The sequence below is a fragment of the Gracilinanus agilis genome, chromosome 2 (genome assembly GCF_016433145.1).
Source record: "Gracilinanus agilis isolate LMUSP501 chromosome 2, AgileGrace, whole genome shotgun sequence".
NCBI classification, from domain to species: Eukaryota; Metazoa; Chordata; class Mammalia; order Didelphimorphia; family Didelphidae; genus Gracilinanus; species Gracilinanus agilis.
In genome coordinates, this window is record NC_058131.1 from 104677935 (window position 1) to 104699248 (window position 21314).

A 21314-nucleotide genomic window follows, 5' to 3' on the forward strand; every position below is an offset into this window, starting at 1 on the left:
AGAATAACATTAATGAAAAATTAGTAGAAAACAATATTGTGGAAAAACTAGTAAATAATACTAAAAAGTATAACTGAATCTGTCTAAAAAGAACATGTTTGATAGATTAAGAGATGTTTTAGGTAAAAGATATTATAAAGCTACTACAGGCATTTTATTCCTTCAATAATAATGAAAACATTACTATATTTATCCACTATAATTTGGGTCATTTTTTTAAAACTTGCTAACTTGAAGACACTCCTTGAAGTAGAGACCAGTTGGGAAAAGAAAGGACTTACAGCAGATGCAAGTGTATATTTTAGAACTAGATGGCCTGAGGTACAAAAAGAGAAAAAGAGGAAAATCAGATAAAACATATGTGCAAAATGTCCCTGAAGGGGGTGGGAAGAGAAATGTGGATGAGTCAAATAATTTTGCTTGCTGATCAAGAGATTGCTTAGGCACAGGACAGCTTGGTTACTATGTAAAGTCCGCAGTGTCAAACTGGTTGAAAGCTGTCATGTCCATTTACAAAATGTCAACACCTAGAGAATTCTTGATGCAATTTTCCAAGTAATTAGTGGTAATCTATCCGAACTATGGAGTCCTTTATACTGACCTAATGGATACTTTTTATTCAGATTACTCTGTTGCAGTTTTCTCTCAGTGAATGAATTCATACAATCCAGAAATGTCATGAGGGCAACTATGTGGCACAATGGATAGAGTGCCAGGCTTGGAGAAAAGAAGACCCAAGTTCAAATCTTGTATCAGACACTAGCTGTGTGATCCTGGGCAAGTTACTTAACCTTGTTTGCCCGAGTTTCTTCATCTTTAAAATGAACTGGAGAAGAAAATGGTAAACCACTACAGGATCTTTGCCAACAAAACCCCAGATGGGATCACAGAGTCAGACACAATGAAAACGACTGAATAACCACAACAGAAATGTCTCTAGAATAGTAGCTTTCAAATTTTGTAGATATACTTAATTTAAAGAATAAAGTCTAGCACTTAGAAACCTAGTTTAAAGCTGTCAGATAACACTGAGAGTTCTATGAAATTCAAAAAAAAGAACATGGTTGAGAAGAGTACCACAAATATCACTACACAATTTTCTTTCCAGAATTAAGACAAAAACAAGTGTTACAAACAATCCATTTATTGGGTTTTGAACTAGGTACACAACTGAAATAATACTTTTGGCACTACGCTATACAGTGATTACGTCTGTGTGCTGACACTTAGGAAATACTGCACTAGGAACACTGCTGTGCTTAAAGTCTGTACTGAGTGACTTAACTCGGTAGGTAGGTATTCAAAAACATATTTTTAGTGTTCCTTAAGGAAGACTGTACAGGTTGTGTGAATGATGAAACATCAACTTTGTGAATTATTTCAACTCAAGAGGTACCTTGCATCTAACAAACTTGCCACAGAATATGGGATATTGGAATTTAGAAATGCACACAAAAAGTTACATGAGACTAATGAGTTAAATGAATTTGAACCATCCCCCTTCCCTCCACTCCCCCACTACAACCCACTGCAGCTTTTGTAACATGAAAAGATAATTAAGGAGAATAATTTAAACACACAAATAATGGCATCTGATTGGGTACAAAAGCCATAATCACTATAGTATAAACATCTAAATGTGAATTTTACAAATTAATTTCACAGGGGTGTTGTGTAAAAGGTTGTAATCTGTACAATGTCTTGCCAATGCAATACCTCTCCAGTTTATACAGTCTTTTACATATATGTAACATATATTAAATAGATCAATTAAATAGCCATAGTTATCAGCCTCTCAACGATGTTGCAGGCAAAAAATATACAGAACTTCCACAAACTCAGCAGTCTTCCATTTATGCAAAGTACAACAGGGAGGGCCAAATATATTTATAAAGAATACAGGGTAAAAAAGTCAGTTTTTTTGTTTTTTGTTTATTTTTTAATACACACAACTGTATACACACACTCCAATCAATTAAAATGTTGCTCATCAGTCCTCCCTGCCCACCACCCCACCCCACAGCCCCTCCCCCCCTTCATCTATTGGCTCTATTCAGCACCAAAAACTCTAACCTATAGGAAGCAGGTGGACATGGGCTTCAATCCAGTATTTTGGTCAAGCACTCCACCAGGTCATGGATGAGGTTATACACACTTCCTCTGTTTCCTTCCTTTCTAACTATGGCTACCCTGATCCAGGCTGAAGATGTGACAAGTCTTTCCATAGCCCACAGCTTTAAAGTCAACAAAGATTTAGAAAAAGTTCAAAAGAAGTTGAGATGAATGAAATGACAGGACCTGTCAGCAAATGGATGTTTTTGATCCCAAGGAGCAATAGTATTTTAAAGGGTTCCCAGATTCTGGTCCTGGATGCCGTGGTTTTAATTAATATTGGACAACTGTTTATTTTCTGATGGTTTGCAGCTCTTTTGAGATGTTGCACAGAGAAAGTTATCTAATGTTAAATCAGGAAAATGCATCCCGACAAGTGAAGGTATCAAATGAAAGCTGGGAATCTATGGAACACAGACCAAATGAGACCGAACATGAAAACCACCAAAAGCAATTAGGCTCGACAGGCAGTTTCAGAAACCTGCCAAGAACTGCCACAGCTGGTACCTGAGGAACTGGAATTTTTGATGAAAAGAGCCTGAAGTTAGGGCTACTCATCTGTACTGGGGAGGGAGGAGGGAGTTTCAGTTAGGCATCAGGATTTCCAAGTCTAAAAGTTTTTATACATGAAATTTCTTTCGAGTTTCCTCTATCACTGCAGAAAGGTTTTTGGGTCCTCCCTCATAAATGAAGAACCTGTAACAAATAGTTAAAAATCCAGATTAAAAATGTTTATGCTTTTATAGGACTTGCGATGAAAAAAAAATGCCTATTACATAAAAACTGTCAACAAGGACTGTGACAGTAGCCTAGATCCCCACAATAAGACAAATTAGATAAGATTTGGCTAGTATATCCAACAATAACTAAGCTAGATAGGAGACAAGCATCCAATTTTCTTTTACATGTTATCCGAATAATATCCAAGGTGAAAAGGCAGAGAAAAATTCCCCTAAGTTTCATTTATATTAACCACAGAAAAGGAGGAAAGGAGGCATGGTATGCAAGAACTCTGTGCATTTCCCCTAGTAGGCCAATGTTTGCAAATGGAATGGACTTAAGTATATGTTTCAACATACTTTTAAATCTACTGCTAGTCATATTGTAAATACATCTAAGGTGGCTAAAGAAAAATATTCTTTTAACTGCCAATCCTGCAAAGTAATTGTTATCCAAGAATATAAACAAAAATATAACAAAGAGAAATTTGTTATCTCTTTAAAAAAAAACCAAGAGCACGTCTGATATCAGTTATTAGAACCCAGAACTTTACTACTAACTTACTTTTTTATGCATAATAGCATGGTGACACCAGGAGATCAGTGAGCACAAGCAGCTGATCATCAGTGAATTGCTGTTTGTGCTCCTGCCAGTTGTCATGGTGTGTTCTTCGGAAATTGGATAAGGTCTTCTTTACAGTCATCTAAAGAACAGGTAATCCAAACACTTTTAACCCTTTCTGAATACTCTTGGGCTTATTAAAGAGGAATTAATCAGGAAAACAAATATCTTCCAAGACATCAGTTCTCAAGCTCTTTTGGTCATCTCTGACCAACTCAAAGCTCTAACACCACACTTATTTTCTCTTTTTGCTACCAAAAAAAGAACCCAACCAACTCAGAATTACTAAGAATAGTACTATTTTAAGTGAAAATCAATTAGAAAATACACCAATATTAATAATTCTCAACATATTTCTAGGTGAAGTAGTAAATGTGTGATCCTATTACTCAAGATTATCTTATAAAGAACAACTTGTGAATATACCATAATCCAACTTTTTAATCCTTAAATTAAATGTAAAATATTACCCAACAGCCATTCTGCATCTGGAGAAAATGATGATACTTAAGAACAAAAGACTAGAGTGATTAATAGATCTTGCTATGATCCCTGTAAGTGGCACCTTGCTATGATTAAGCAAAGAAAAGGGTTGTCCTTAGCAAAACAGTAACCATTTACAGTTGGCAAAAACAAAATACAACCCTATAATAAAATGTTTTGGAGTCCCCGTCCCCCCCCACCCCCAAGATGATCAATACAGAATGTGCAATCAAACTAAAAATTTTACCTCAATAGGTTGGGGATCATTCAGGTGTGCACTGAGATTCATCAGGAGCTGTGGCATCCAGGTAGGGACATCATAAGGACTAGATAAAATACACGCACCAATTCCTAGCACTCCAGCATGGCGATTGACTAATTCTGAAAAGAAAGTAATTTCTTTTAAACTCTTCTGGCTTTTTACAAGACACGAATGTACTACTCAAACAGATATGTAGAGCATATGTAAGTCTAAGCTATATCTACTAAAGTAAATGCATTTTGATAGTTAATAGAAGTCCTAGAAATTGTCCCTATGATAACTCTTCTACTCTGCAGGATGGTACTACATATGGGATTTGATACTATGGCCCATGTCCTTTAAAGCCAAAAGAGGAAGTAGCATTTCTAATCTTCACAAAATCTTTGTAGAAGCAGAGGCCTTGGAGTCTAAAAAATGGCCCTAATCTCCAGGTCTTTTTTCTTCAATCTATACAAACTGTGTAAATAAACATAATGTATTTTAGGATTTCTCCTACTTTCAGATTTTTCTAAATAAAAACCAATCAACTGTACAGTCAATAAAATTGTGAAAGCCAACCTGCTTCATTTTTCCTTAATAGTTCATCCTATATTAATAGTTAGTATTACATAAATAATATATCAAGACATATTTAATCAAGCATACAGAAACTCATGGAGCCAATTAACTTGATAATACAGATAAAATCTCCCATGTGGCTTTCTTTTTTACACTTTCATACATATTTTAGTTATTAATGGAACCAAAGAGTTTCAGGAAATTTAATGAAAGGGTACCCAGAGATAATTAGGTTGAATTCCTATCTCAAATTACAACATCTCTAATGAGAGTTTTAGAGCTATGAAGGACTTCAGCAGTCATTTAGTCTAACTTGTGCCTGAAGGCAATTTCAATTCCAACGTAACCAATAAATAGTCATTTAGCCTGATTCAATAACTCCAAGGAGTTACCAACCACAAGACCCATCACTCATTTAGTTAGCCCATGTTCCCCTAGTACACCTCCAATGATAAGTAATTTATAAATTTCCAATTGTTATGAATCTGCATCTCTTTCACTTTTACATGTTGGTCCAACTTCTATTTTCAGGGGGAAAACAGTTATTCTTCCATATAGTAATTATTCAACTATCATGTTCTTACGTTTCTTCATTTTCCATAAGTTAGCTAGGGTAGCCCTGTTATACACTGCTCTGGGTTAGACCAAGGCTTGAAGATTATGTTCAACTTTGGTGGCCACATTTAGTAAGATATCAATATCATCCACAAGAGGACAACCAATATGATAAAGAGCCCAGAATTCATGCTATATGAGTAAAAAAGATAGGCATGAGAAAATATGATTCCTGTTTTCAAGAGCTGGAAGAGCTATTGTGTAGAAAAGCAATTTAAGAATTCTTGCAGAGGGTCAAGTTAGGAAATATGAATGGAAGTTATAAAGAAGGTAATTTAGATTTGATGTAAGAAAGAACTTCTAATAATTAGAGCTATCTAAAAATAGAATAGGTTTTCTCAAAAAGTAGAAATTTTCTACCTAGATGACAACTTGCCAGGTTATCAAGTAGAAGACATTCCAGTCCAATTGCAGTTTGGACTACATGGCCCTTCATGTTTCTTCTAGACCTGAGATTCCTTAAAATTATGTGCAGTTACCTGCAGATGGAATGGTGTCTCCCACTGTACCAGGATCTCGTTTTCTTTTCTTAGGAAGCTTTGTCTTGCAAAGCTGTTCAAAGTGAAGCTGCATAGGACTATCCATGGCAAGGAAGCTACACTGCAGTAACCCACTTAGGGTAGTAGCAGCCATTTCTCGAACCTACGAAAAGAGGCAGTTGTTTTTCCCAAAGTAGACTACTTTTCAAGACAGACTATTGGGAAGGTATAAGAGGAGAATTACTAAACAATTTTATGCAAAAAAAAAAAAAAAAAAAAACCTCACAAACACACAAGATCTTTTTCTGGGGGGAAGATGCTATCAGATTAGAGATGTATAACTGTTATTAATTATGAAACTTATACTTTAAAGCTAGGTTTTATACATTCTATACCAGTTAAAGTTTTTTAAATTGTGATAGAAATGTTAGAAATCAGCAGACACTTATCAGTTTCTAATAATAATTCAAAGATTACAAATTAATCATTTCCACCAATCACTTAATATAACATATACTTTATATACAACCATTCTCTTTGTTATCAGTTTCATGGGCTTTCAGTATTGGCTTACAGTTTTCCTAGTTCCAAGTGTTTTAAGAAGGACAAGAGAGTGTTAAATTAATAAAACACCTGGAACTTCCAGAAGAGAAAGGTCTCAATGGAATTTCATACTTAATAAAATACTTTAAGTTTCTGCTAAGCATTCATTGTAGCACATTAATGACAAGAATACACATTTATAATTAAGCATTTCTGTTCAAATATAAAATACTTTTAATAAATAGGATGGCTTATATTTAGCATAAGACACTTTATATGTAGTTGAACACAATGTTCTAATATTCTATGAAAGAGGTGGAACTTAAAACTAGTGTTTACAATGAATGCTTGAGACTTGCATCTCTCTATTTTCAAGTCTAATGGTTATTATTAAAATATGAATGACTTCTTATTAACAGCTATAAAAAATCCAATCTGAAACCTAATAGCATTGTAATGGGAAATTTTTGAATATTCAAGGATGAGGTTATTAAGTGAGGGAAATAGTACTACAAATCCCAAAATTGGAGTGGAAGGAATTAAGATTACAAAATGAGCAAATTAATGAGTTGAAGTAATTCCCATTCTGTTCCCAATATTAAACAGACTCCATTCTTCAATACTATAGAATTAATAATAATTAATCACAATGCATTGCTCAAAGGGGAACTTAGAAAACAGTTTAAAAAATAGAGGCTAATTATACACCATTTCCACACAAATTTGCTGGGTTTTGTTTGTCTTTCCTTAAAAAAAAAAAAAATTAAAACTTAAAGAAATTTACAGATAATTTAAGGGGAAAAGCATTTATTGCTACATATTTTTTTCTACAAAAGGTTTTTAGAAATACAGGTCCTGCTTCTGTATTAAAAAAAAAAAAAAAGTCATACAACTCACTTAATTCCTATTGTGTAGCCCTTACTACTCTTTTGCTTTAGAACCAATATTTAGTATTATTTTAAGACAGAAGATAAGGGTTTAAAAAATCTGCATATTTTATTTTTAAAAGTTTTGTCACTTTATCATTTGGTACAAAAACCTGTGAAATGGAGCAGAAATTATTTCCCCCTTTTAATATATGAAAAACTTGGGCTCCTTGAAAGTAGGCAACTTGCCAACAGTCATACATGAGTCACTGGTAAATCTGGGACAAAGGCCCATGTACATCCATCCATTCATTCATTTATTTCTACATCCAGTCTAATTTTAATTTTAATTCAGAAAAATGTAATTCAGATATCTAAACTACACTCCATCAGAGTTAAAAGCCAATTCCAATGATCAATCCGTTTTAAACTTGAAAAAAGGACTCAATCTGCAAGAGTTGTGTTAAGAAGAGGAAGAAATTCATTGTGCCAAATCCTTGAAGTATAAAGTAGCCAGGTAGCAAAGTGAATAGTGTGTAGAAAGACCTGGGTTCAAATCTAGCCTCAGATACTTCCCTAGCTATGTGACTCTGGGTAAGTCACTTAACCCCAATTTGCCTAGCCCTTACTGCTCTTCTGTCTTGGGAACAAGACTTAGTATTAATTCTTAGACAGAAGGTATAGATTAAAAAAAAATCCTTAAAGTATACTAGATTTGTTAGCTGCTGATGTTTTTTGTTAGGCAATAATATTTTTAACAGAATTTTAAAAGAAAACTTAGTTTTATTTAATCAGAGTAAAAAAAATTAATTTTACCTCTAGTTGTTCATCTTCCAACAGACTTATAACAAGCCACCTTATATCTTTAACTGCTTCTTCATTGTTTAGGAAAGTAAAGAGATTATAGAATACCATGGTTTGGAGGTAGGTCAATACTGTGTATCTAGCATGCCAAGAACTGCTTCTTGCTGTCTGTTGGGGGGGGAAGAGGAAAAAAGCAATAACTTTACAGGAAGAACAAACATTTAAGGAAAATACTACTGATCAGGTGGCACTATATCCAACTTAAGGTAATTCTCTTTTCATGAGTATGTAAGTAGGTCAATATAGTTTGAAAATTTGCTTTTAAGCAAAAACTTTAATAATAATCTAGTCTTTAAGAATGCACTGTGACTAGGTAGAAACATAATGGGTGGTAAGAAGCACTGGGAATTGGTTATCAAGTGGGCAAAGTAGAAAAACCACTGCACTCAGGAGGGGGGATAAGATTTAGATATGAATTATTCCTAGCCATGGGTGAGTTAAGTAATTTCTTTTGAGTTTCCTCATTAGAAAAATGGAGAAACCATTAACTATAATATCTTTATAGGGTTGTTGTAAGGATCAAATAAAAGAATACATATAAAGTTTTTTACAACATTTGAAGACTTTTAAAAAATTAAGTTAATTCTTAGTAGTTTCCTCAGTTGGATTTCAAAGTGTGCTTTTGGGTAAACTTTAGAAGAGACCTTGAAATATTGACTTTTTCAGGGTTTTTGTGACAATGCCTTGTCTTGGGTTCTCCTCCTGTCTTGACTATTCCTTCTTAGTCTCTGGCTGTATTTCTTTCATAGCAAGCTTCCTGACTAAGGGTGTTTGCTCTTCTTTTCTTTTCTCTCCATACTTGCTCACTATATTTCCAGAGATTTAGTCCCATATCACAAACTGCCTCCTTGAGATTTTGAACAATGTTCTACAAGTAGCTCAAATTCAACATGCTCCAAACAGAATTCAGTCTTAGGTGAATCATCACTTACTTGTTTTAGCACCTGAAGCACCAAAGGCACTTGATGAGGGTAAAGCAACCCCTGAGACATTAGTGACAGACACAATTTTGCATCTCTTTTTAATTCATCATAACTATTGTCATTTTCAACTGGGGCAATCTAGGGAATAAAAATAAGCAAAACAACTAGTTAGAAAGCAGTTGTTGCTGAGTAGCAATACATTTTAAATAAAGATTTAAAAAAGTCACCAATTAAAAGTGACACCTTAAGAATTACATTAGAGAAGATATGGATGAGTCCCCCTGGAGGAAGAGATGAGATCATAGATTGAAAGGTCCCCGAATATGTGGTTTATATATATATGACACAATTATTGACTGTTTTTTGTTTTTTCCTTCTTCTCTCTACCTTTGGTTTCATTGATAGGGAACACTTGTGAGAAAACTTCTACCACTGAAGTTGCCTATTTTATTCTTTGTATCCTTAGCTCCTAGCACATAAAAAAGGTTGTTGAAGCTTAAAGAGTTATTTGGAGTACTGAGATGATTGGGTCAGATCCACCAAGCCAATATGGATCAAATATAGGCCTTGAACCTTGATTAGCCTTCAGGCCCTTACTTACCACATCAGTACTGTATTTCTCTGTTGACCTAAATTAGCTACATTAGTAGTTTTTAGGGAGAATTTGAACCCTGTTTGCTCGGGAAGATTTTACCTTTGTACTATCTCTGAAAGATTAAAATAATAAACAAGACAAAAGTAAATTTTTGTGCTACAAAGGACACATTTCCAGGCATTAAGAAGTATTTTTAATTCTGGCATGTGAAGCCATTTGCAACATGGGTCCAATCAATCTTATCTTTCCATACTTACTTCATCTTATTCCTCCATTTATGCAATTAATATTTCTGCAAAACTGACCTACTTGCTCTTCCTTTCCCCTGTGTACCTTTGGCACAGGTCTTATAATACAGTGCCTCTCTCCTTATTCTAACTCTTAGAATCCTTGGATTGAGACTAGATGACAGATCCTCTGTGAACTTTTACTGTTACTCACAGTTGTCAATATTCTTATTTTCCTCAAAATATCTTATGATTACATACATCTACATGTATGTATGTGGAGAGGTATATATGTTCCCATGTTAAATGTAAGCTTCTTGAGGGAATGCAGATTTTATAACCCTAGTGCCTACAACAATGATCTGCAAATATAAGGATTTAATAAATGTTTGCTTAATTAAACTGAATATTGTTAGTAAATAATATCCTAACTAATAAGTATCCCATTTATTCATTAAAAGTCTACCAATACTATCACATATTTGTTTGTGTTACTATAGGTACTTAGAAAAAATTCAAGTTGTATTTTCATAGAATTACAATGGTTGACGAGACTGAGGACACCTTGTCTAGCCCCTTCCCCCAAACCTCCCTCCCAACACCCTCTTAAAACAGGTGAAAGAAATTATTCTTTAATATCCTGCAATTCTGATCCTCACCAAAGTCTGGTCATCCTCCCACAATTAGTTTGACTAATGAGTTTATTGTCTCATTTTCCATTTTATTTCATCTACAGGTATAATGAAGACAAAAAGAAGTTAAAAACTATTATGCCAATTCAGACCCATAAGATCTATACAGCCTAAGGGAGGATCTAGTCTTTTATTATTCCATTCCAACCATAAACAGAAAGATGAATGGAAGATAACCTCTAATAGCATCACCTGAACTATATATAATAATAGCCTTTTCCCATTTCATAATCCACAGAGCTGCCAAAGTAGTTTTCCTAATCTGATCATGTCAATTCCTTTACTCTATAATTGCCAGTAGCTTCCTTATTTTCTGTAAGATCAAATATAACCTCTATCTGGCATGTGAAGCTCTTCCAAAGCTAGGCCCACCTTCATTCTTTTCCAATATTCTCATACATTACCCCTCTTAATACACTCTATACTTACTGTTCTTCACACCTGAAATTCAACTCAAATGACACCTCCTACATGAACCCTTTCCTGATCCCCTTGTTACTAGTTCCCTTCTTTTTAAGCAACTTATTGGTCATTTTGTATCCTCCCCCCCTCCCCCCTGGTTAAAATATAAATTCTTTATGTCCCAAGTCACTGTGTATATGTGTATATATATATATATATATATATATATATATATATACACACACACACACACACACACACACACACCCTTTGATCTAATGATGCCATTACTAGACTTATACTTCAATGAGTTTAAAAAAAAAAAGACTTAAAAATTTTTGTCTTTAAGAACTGGAAACTGAGATGGTGCCTATCAATTAGGGAATGGACAAACATTATGACAAATGAATGCAATAAAATGCGCCTGGGTGCTAAGAAATGTCAACAGGCTTAAGAAAAGTAAAGAAGGTCATTGAAAAGCATTTAAAATTGCCAAGTAAGGAAAATAAGGTCAGAAGGGAATAGCCTTTGAACCTGAAAAGGTATGTGTTGAATTATATGTTTAAAAAAGGAAAAGCAGCAGAGATATGCAATTGTGTACAATTGTATTTTTCCTGTTCTGCTTTGTATATGGATATGGTCATGTTACCTGGTGTTTACTGCTGCTCTCCTCTCTCCTCCCCACACGGTGGCCTTCCCTATAAGATTCTCCCCCCACCTCCACCCCATTTACACTATCCTCCACATTTAAATACAAACTCTTTGGGGTTAGAGACCATGTTTTTTGCTTTTTTCTTGTATTCCTAGTGCTTAGCACCTTAATAAATGCTTGTTGCCTGACTGACTTTGTATATCTAGCACTTAGCACAGTGCCTAGTACATAGTAGGCCCAGCTTAAAGGCTTTCTGACTGATTAATTCCTTTTAATGAAATTAGTTTGTATTTATTTTGTAATCCATATTCCCGAATAAAAACAATCTAAAGTCACTCACTCTAACATGCTAGATTAGCAATAATATACTGTTGTCACAACATATTTTGGGGTAAGAATTTAAGATATTAGTATTTTCAAGCAGATAGAATGTTCTATTAATATTAAATGCAATAAAAATTTGAATTTCATTGGTTAATTCTTTCAATTTCAAGGGAAAAAATAACATTAAAATAGCATTACATTTTCACACATACTAAAAAATTATAATCTTAATCTAGTGATTATAAGGCATCTTTGACTCAGAAAACAACACATATTCTTTTATAAAGTTCTTTACCAAACCAAAAATCAGCTGTTCATCATTATTAGTAAATAACCAATGTCTTAACAGCAGAATTTGATGTTAGTATGCTCAGGATTATTCTTTTATTATGTAGGAGTTTGATTCTAACAGATACTCATCTGCTCTACATGTCCAACCAGCCAACCAACCTACCTTCCTTCCTTCCTTTCTCTCTTCTTCCTCCCTCCCTCCCTCCCTCTCTCTTTCTCTCTTTCTTTCTTTCTTCCCTCCCTTACCTTCCGTCTTGGAGTCAATACTGTGTATTGGCTCCAAGGCAGAAGAGTGGTAAGGGTGAGCAATGGGGGTCAAGTGACCCAGGGTCACACAGCTGGGAAGTGTCTGAGGTCAGATTTGAACCCAGGACCTCCCGTCTCTATGTCTGGCTCTCAATCCACTGAGCTACCCAGCTGCCCCCTATGCCCAACCTTGCTTAGCATTTCTTCATCTACTACCATCATGTATACGTCCTGCCAAAAGATACATCACCATATCACTTCCCACCACCCAGTCCCTGAGGAACACACAGAATACCTTAAAAAACAAGGGCAAAAGCTGGAGCTGCTCTGTGACCGCTGTAGAAAAGGATCGTCCTGCACTTGCCATCAGCCACTTCAGTACTGTTTGGGGACAGAATTAAAGACTCAATGATCAAGAAGTACAAGAAGAATGAAGAACTAATAATGCTTAGTTCCTCACATAAATAGAATCTCAGGAATATAGTGTGGGAAGTAAGAATGACACTCACTCTATAGACCTTCTACATGGATGCAATGATATTACACAAATACCATTGTACATAAATCCTTATGTTTCTGTTGCATTGGCAATCTACCCAAATTTATACTTCATATAGTAAAAACAAAATATATTTCATAATGTACATATCAAATATATATACTGAAATAGCACAAATGAATACTGAACAGGGAAAGACGATGTGCTCTAAACTGAGTTTATTGAACACCCAAAAGGCTATATATATAAAAAAGAAAGTATTAATTTTCAGTGATGCTAATAAGTGTTATCATTAACATAATTTAGTGACTCACTAGTTTTTAGTAGCTTAATGCCTTGAGTTCTTTCATCTTCTTCACCAACTCCATTCTCTTCCATAACATGATTCTGGATTTCTTCATCTACATCCATAAGGGGTTTTAGTTTCTCCAGGATCCGGGCAGTGAATTCAGAAACACGAGGAGACTTTGTTGGCGCAGTGTTTGGCAAAGAAACATCTATCATGAATATATAAGTCAGTACACTGTAAAATAAAATACACAAAGAAAAAGAAATATATTAATAGAAACCACATGAAAATACCTCAATTTCAGAATTAAGCATATATTTTCTAAATTTTGCCTTACAAATTAAAACTTTAAACAATTACATAACGCATTTTGTTCCAATCATTTCTTAACTGTCACAATATGACAGCCCTCCCAAAATAACTTTTGAAAGAAGAAATCTAAAAATTATGAAAAGGCACCATGATTAAGCTTAGAATTGGTGTCTTCTGTTGGTGAGGCACATTTTATTGCAATCATACGTCATAACGTTTGTCCATTCCCTAATTGATAGGCACCATCTCAGTGTCCAGTTCTTAAAAATTTTTGTCTTTAAGTCCTTTTTTGCATGTTTTTTAATGTGTAGTTTATATTGCTTATATTTTGAGGGGGGATGGCTTTTTATTTGCTAATTAATTCCTTTGGAATATTTTATTGTTTTTATATTGTTTGGATCCAAAATCCAAACAATATAAAAACAATAAAGTACACATTAAAAAACATGCAAAAAAGATTGAAACCAAAGGGGAAAACAATACTTACCTCCCTATTCTTTCTCTGACATTTTTGTAAACTTGAGTGAGTTTGGGTTCTAAGTACTTCAGTAACCTATGCAACAGCTCAGGTACTCTCCATTCTTGCTGGGCAAGCCCACCTTGTAGTACATAAAGTCGACTAAAAAATAAAATTTCTTCATCATTATTTAACTTCATACATTAATAAGTAAATATCATTACATGGAAATAATTGTCTCAGGTAGTAATCATGATTATAAAGATACTTAAAAATCATAAAAATTCTTAAATAATGGAAGAATATGCCTCCTTATGCCTACATAAAGTATTCGCTTCATAGTTCTCATTTGCTTTTTACAATATTGTGAGAAGTCAGTCTGAGCGGATGGGCTTTTATGACCAAATCTCTCAGACTGCAGAACTGATTCTTATTAGTTTCCTTTTTTCTAAGCTTTCCAGATCTTTTACTCTCCTTTTTCTAGCAGCTTTAGGTCAATTTACAATTCAGTGGTTGCTCTTATAGCTGTAGATGGTGACCATAGGAATTGTTCACACTCAACTGGTATTACTTTAATTCAAGAGCAATTCTAATGAAATGTTGAATTGAGAAGTTTAAAATTATTGAATTACATTTAATTTCAATGGTCTTTGGTTATTCTTATCTCTACAAGAAAGATGGTTATAATTAATTGGATATTTTTGTGCCCAGACCTTAAAAAAAAAATCAAAATCACTATGACAATACACCTAGCTTACTTCTATTTGTATATTGTTTGAATTGGCCACAAAAGCATCTTAAAAGTTAATTTCTATGTTTGTTATGGTTTACCATGCATCTACAAAAGATCCTCCTTCACCACTCAATGGAGACTCCAGTAACAACTCAAACAGCCAATGAAGTTTCCGGGGATCTCTGCTTTCCTGTATTGAAAAATATGTCCAAATATCATATCTCAGGGAATCTACAATTCACTATGAACAAACTTACTATGTACAACTTGAAATAGGAAGACAGTTTGAATATAAAAGTGAAATCAATACAATAATATATATTTTAGGTCTAGGCCAGAACTGATTAACAAAGTAATGTAGCACCTGTGAAACCTCTTACATCTAGGACATGTCAAAAAAGATAGCAGCCACTCAATTCAATTGACATTTCCATTACTAGTTAACTACTGCCTAGCTGGGCAGGTAGTCTTTAAAGGAATGCTATCAATGGAACAGAATAGATAACACAGTATTAGAACCAAAAGTACACCATAGATCACGTTATCACAAATTCAAAGTTACTAAACACTAGCAAAATTCATAATAGTAAAGATCTCTAAACATTCCATGTACCCAACAACTGGGAAAATAGCTAAACAAATTATAACTATACCATAAGAAATTACAAAGAGGAAGAAACAAATTGATGTGGGCGGAAGAGGACGAAGTCAGCACAACAGCATACCTACTTAACTATAAAAAGGTCAAATGAGGCAATAAAATTCAAAATAAATTGAAATGGGGATATGGAAACAAGGTTTGTTATTGTACTGGTTCAGTAAAAATAGACATTTAAAAATAAATATTTAATGATACCTTTGTGATTTCATATAATTTTTGAAAGATTTTTTGAGTATGAATTTAAATTTTGTTGACAGTTTCTAAAGTGCAGATAAATTTTTACAAAAAGTACATATGAATTTTTCTCAAAGATTTTTAATAAACTTAAAAACAATTTTACCAGATAGGTCAGTATTTTGGGGAATTTAGGTCATTAAAGGAAATTTAGGATTAGGAAATAGTAATACATTGTACGTGACTAAAACTGCAAATCTCTATGACTTAAGGGGGCAGAGCTGGGTAGCTCAGTGGATAGAGAGCCAGGCCTAGAGATGGGAGGCCCTAGGTTCAAATCTGACCTCAGACACTTCCCAACTGTGTAACCCTGGGCAAGTCACTTGACCCCCATTGCCTACCCTTGCCACTCTTCTCCCTTGGAGCCAATACATAGTATTGACTCCAAGATGGAAGGTAAGGGTTTAAAAAAAAAAAGTGACTTAACGTGAGGGTAAAAATCATTATCTACAGACTACTATTTTGTTTTATTTAACAAATTCTCAAAATAAAAGAAGGTACCAAGAGAACTTACACAGGAAGTTGCTATACAAGTTCCCCAGTCATTGTATGTCTCCACTGTAATGTTACCCAATGCTGTTCTAAGAAGAGGGCATAGAAGCTCCCAAAGTTTTTCCACCTATTCAATCAAAACAAGAAATAAATGTTATTGCTATTCAAAATATACTGTTTTCAAAACCTAAGTTTTCATTTACCTGAAAAAAAAAATGTTATCAATGGGGATTTCTAAACTTTTTTTCCCCCAGCAGTTTTACAAAAACTTAAATTTGACCCACTGTTAAAGAGTTCAGTCTGATTAAATTCTAATATTCTAAAAAAAGGGAATTTTTCACATCATCACATCAATCCTTCATATTCACATATTCATAATACAGGAAAAAGTTGAAAGGAGAAGGGCTGTTTGAAGCACAGTACACAGAGTGCCAGGTCTGGAGTCAGGAGAACCTGGGATCAAATCTGGCCTCAGATACTTACTAGCTGTGTGATTCTGGGCAAGACATTTAATCTCAAATGCCCAGCCCTTGCCACTCTTCTGCCTTGGAGCCAACACTTAGTATTGATTCTAAGATGGAAGGCAAGGGTTTTAAAAAATAATTAAAATTAATAAAATTTCAAAAAAGTAAAAAAAAAAAATACTTCAGCACAGATATTTTTTAACTGAATATTTGCATGAAAAAATATTGTACTACTAAGAAATCTATAGAGGACATGAATAACACTGCTAATATGAAAATGTAAATTGTTAGAAGTGTGCATATGTGCGTACACCCCCCCCCCCTACCTTTTCAAATGTCCAATGCTTAGAACCTCTGATCAATCCAGCTATAATTTCTGCCACACACCTCTGGGTACTCTCATGTGAGTCTGAAACTAGCCGTTCTAAATGAGGCTTCAAAACTGGCAAGAAGGCATCATCAAAGTTCCTGAACACACCCTATTGGAATGAAAACAAAAACCATAATTATTCAAAAATATACTCTCATGTCTAGTCTAAATCTTTAAAAGTTGGAGAATAAAGAGCTTTACTGACATATTCACCTGAAATAAAATACATATATAGGTATTCTAAAATTATTTTAAGCTCTAAGAATACTCCATAACTAAGAGAATTTTACATTAAATAATGCATTTTGAATAATTAGCACAAAATAGTATAATTAAATACTAAAAAGATTTGGCTTTAAAAAAAAAAACACTCTGAAGCAGCTAGGTGGCTTAGTAGACTGAGAACTGGGCCTAGAGATGGGCTTAGCTTTGTGGTCCTGGGCAAGTCAGATAACTCCCATTACTCAGCCCTTACCACTCTTCTGCCTTGGAATCAATACACAATATTGATTCTATGACAGAAGGTAAGAGTTTAAAAAAAAAAACAGCCATCACCATCATGGGTTCACTAAAATAATATGTGATTTCTCCATTAGAGATAATTAAGAAAAAATTATCATGCTCACTATGAGAAAAGAGAAAATCAAGAATTTTAAGCACTCCAAAATTCCTAATTCCTAAAATGCCCCACAAGTTGCACCTTCAATCAAAAACCATGAAACTGGTATGTAGTAAAATTTTAGTTACCTTGAAGAGGCAAAATCGACGAGGGTTAAATTTATCTTTTCCTTTTCTGTCTTCTAAAGATAGAAAATTTATCAACTGCTCAACAAATTTAGGATTGGAAAAATGGTCAAAAATAATCTGTTCTGCCTAAAGAGGAAAAAATTATTAAAACAATTTAAAATATATAAAACTACATTTAACATTTGCTGATACCTAATTATTAACTTAATGTAGAGGTAGATTGTATTCTAGACAAAAGAATTTTATTTTAGAAGCAAGCTACTTAATTTTCTACTTTATTAAGGAGAATTATTTTAAATTCAAAGCTTTCAAGTACAGCTAACCTAATTTTATTTAAATCTTCAAGTCATATGTGTTAGATCTCAAATGCTTTTACTATGAATTAAGACCAACAAGTTTTTTTGTCTGCTGAAAGACTAAAATGATTCCCAAGCATTCTATTGTATTCATCACATTTATGAAATGCTTTAAAATCTGCAATTTTCTCAGTAACAGAAAAGTTAAGTTGCAATATAATTTAATCACCTATGCCTCCTACTTTTCTCATAAATAAATTGGCCCCAAATACTGGATGGACACTGATGGAATTAGGTTTTTTGGACAAGTATAGAGATGGCATTGCTCTAGACAAGGGATAATAATGTGTTCAATATGATCCAATCAACTAACAAAAGCTCATTTTATAGTAATTTGTTTTATAATGCCTTTTCCTCACAAGTACCAGTTAAGTATAACGTTCATTGGTGTAATACTAAAGAAGAATATAGAAGTTTTTACCCTCAAGGATTATAGAATCTAGTGTAAGGAGTCAGGACTAATATACATAATTAGCAAAAAACACTATGAACTAAAATATAATTAAATTCTAAACTGTGTCATAGACTAATTTCGGAGCATAAATCAACCATATAGAACTCACTTAAATGACCTCAAGAAATAGGTGAATTGGGGAAAAGGAAAAAGAATATTGAGGCCTTTCTATTTTGCATGATATGAATTTAATAATGGCTTTTGATGGAATTTATGGTCATAAGTTAGGTGCTACTTAGTCATCTTGAATACCTGCTTAAATACTATGAAAATGAAAACTTACCTCAGTCATATCTTCCCGATTTCTGCCAAGCTTGGGTTGCTCTTCGGCAGGTGCATAAACAACCATATTCCTAAATATAAAGTATATATATTAGCACAGAGTCAAGGAAAACATGTGTGTTAGTCACAAGTACATAAAGTTTTATGAATATGTGCCAACATTATCAAGAAACATTTGAGTACCTACTCTTTGCAGGGCACCAAGTTAAAGGAGAGATAAAAAGAGGTAAAATAACTAAAACTAATAATCATTTAGGATCTCAGAACTCAGACGGAGAGTGAGGACACATAGATAAATGATAAAAAGACAGAATTTGAGAGCTAAAAGAAACTTTAGGAATCACCAACCCTAACCTTCTTTAGCATTTCTTACAGAACTAAAGCTGTAAAAAATAGCAAGAGGAAAAAATAGTAAAAGAGCTTTCTGGTTACTATATAAAAGATTAGTGGAAGTAACTCTAAGGGACATTATCTCTCAAGTAATACTTAAGTAAGCACTCCACTATGACCACTGGAATGATTTACAGAAAATATCAGCAACCTTTTCAACTCTGCTATTGGAGAAGCCATGTAATACTCATAGCTAAGCCTAAAACATTGGTAGGAAAAGCAAATGAGAAAAATCATTACAGAATGCCATCTAATCTAGTGCACATCTGAATCAAGAATCTCTTCTACAAGAAAACCTCCTTGGTATAAAGATCTCCAAGAGGGAGACTGGGGGAAGCCAATAAGAGAATAGATAAAAATCTGAGACTCCTCTTTTGACCCCGTTTGTGACCCTTGTGATTTCTTCTTGAAAAGTATTATGGCCTTACTGAAAAGCTTTAAGTTCCTATCAAACCTGAATTTAAAGGGTTAACACTGTTAACACAGCAAGGAATGCTGCTGCCTGTTATAGCTAAGGCCAAGATACTCCCCAACTTGGCTTTCTGATAAGAACCTAGTCAAAACTCAGCCTTGGCCTATTCTGAAGTCAACGTTTTGTGTTTTGATGTGACATAATTTGTAACTTCTGCGCATCTGCAAAGTTTCAGGGGGGTTCTTTTGTGTGAAATGAGTCTTGAAATATATATAATAAACTCCATGCTCCTGGAGCCAGAGCTGGAAGCATGAAGCAAAAGACATTTCCCTTGTCCTGTCCTTATTTCTTTATCAACTAAACTGTCATCAGATTATCAGAGATGATAAAGAGATCTCCACAGGAGACCATTCCCACTTGAAACACACCATTACACTTTGTAATAGCTCAAACTATAGGATATTTTTCTTTACATCTAGCCTAAATTTGCCTTTTTTTCTTTCAATTTCTACTCAATTGTGATTTCTTCTTCACTTTGGTGTTAAGCAGAATAAATTTAATCACTCTTCCAAATTTTAAAAGACACCCATCCAAGATAGCCATAAATCATTTCCCCTTTAAGTCTTCTTTTCACCAGATAAACATCCCTATTTCCCTCAAGCAGTTTTCATACTGCATGATCATGAAATCCTTCACTATTCTGGTTGCCTTCTAGCTTATCAATGATTTTTCAAGCATGTGGTATACAGAAGTAAACAAAATTACCTATATGTGGCTCCACTAGGGCATGGTGCTACTATCACCTCCCTAATTCTTATTATTATGGTTTAATAACAGCTTTAAAGACATTAGAGATATAAAGCTAATTACCTCTGAAAGATACATTATATCTAACTATGGGAAAATCGCTCAACTTGCCAATGCCTCAGATAACTCTCTAAAATGGTTATTTTGTTTCTTATGAATAAAATAAGATTCATACCCAAATACATATGTATACTTTTAGAGAATGAAAATTTGCATTAGTGCTTTAGCTGCTGTCATACTATTGATTCATATCAGCTTTTTAACCCTCTTAAAAGACCCATTTCTTTTCCACATAAACTGTTAAGACAGCTATGCCTCCCTCATGAAAGTGGTTTATTGGACAGAGTAAAACTTTACATTTATCCCTATTAAATTTTATTTGGTTAGATCTGGCCCAGTGTTCTAGCCTGTCGAAATCTTTTTGGATACTGACACTATGTTTTCTACCATGCTTATTATACCTCCTAGCTTTATGCCAGTTTTACAACTGTGACATTTAAGTTTTATCAAAATCACTAGTAAAACAGTCTGTTAAGTCAACTACCATTTACTAAACACCTATCATGACCTAGGCACTACTGAATGTTGGGGAAACAAAGAAAGGCAAAATAGATCTGCTCAGAAGCTCAGAAAGGCTTCTCACAGAGGCTTACGATTTTAGTTGAGACTTCAGGGAATCCAGTCTTAATATCTAGAAATCAGTTTAAAACATTAGTTTGAATGACTAGCTTTCAATGGGGCCACTCATGATTAATGTTTTCTTTTCCTGGTGAATACTAATCATTGTTTTAATAATGTTTTCAAGAATTTGACCTAAAACCCCATCTCCCTACAAGATTGCAGTTTTGTGCCAAAGATTATGTAATCTTGAGCAACATTT

General features: G+C 34.0%; 1 protein-coding gene across 1 annotated transcript in view; it reads right to left on the reverse strand.

Annotated features, from left to right (window-relative positions):
* Positions 1-1128: 1128 nt before the first annotated feature.
* PSME4 (proteasome activator subunit 4) overlaps positions 1129-21314 on the reverse strand; it is a 101017-nt gene continuing 80831 nt past the window's right edge. Inside the window, exons 34-47 of the mRNA XM_044663332.1 lie at positions 18827-18896; positions 17734-17859; positions 16943-17095; positions 16175-16279; positions 14864-14955; positions 14063-14194; positions 13289-13497; positions 12771-12856; positions 9056-9184; positions 8076-8231; positions 5851-6013; positions 4184-4317; positions 3397-3535; positions 1129-2808 (exon numbers count right to left, since the gene is read on the reverse strand). Of these exons, the coding sequence (XP_044519267.1) occupies positions 3401-3535; positions 4184-4317; positions 5851-6013; positions 8076-8231; positions 9056-9184; positions 12771-12856; positions 13289-13497; positions 14063-14194; positions 14864-14955; positions 16175-16279; positions 16943-17095; positions 17734-17859; positions 18827-18896 (1690 nt within the window). The 3' untranslated portion in view covers positions 1129-2808; positions 3397-3400. The remainder of the gene's footprint in view (positions 2809-3396; positions 3536-4183; positions 4318-5850; positions 6014-8075; positions 8232-9055; positions 9185-12770; positions 12857-13288; positions 13498-14062; positions 14195-14863; positions 14956-16174; positions 16280-16942; positions 17096-17733; positions 17860-18826; positions 18897-21314) is intronic.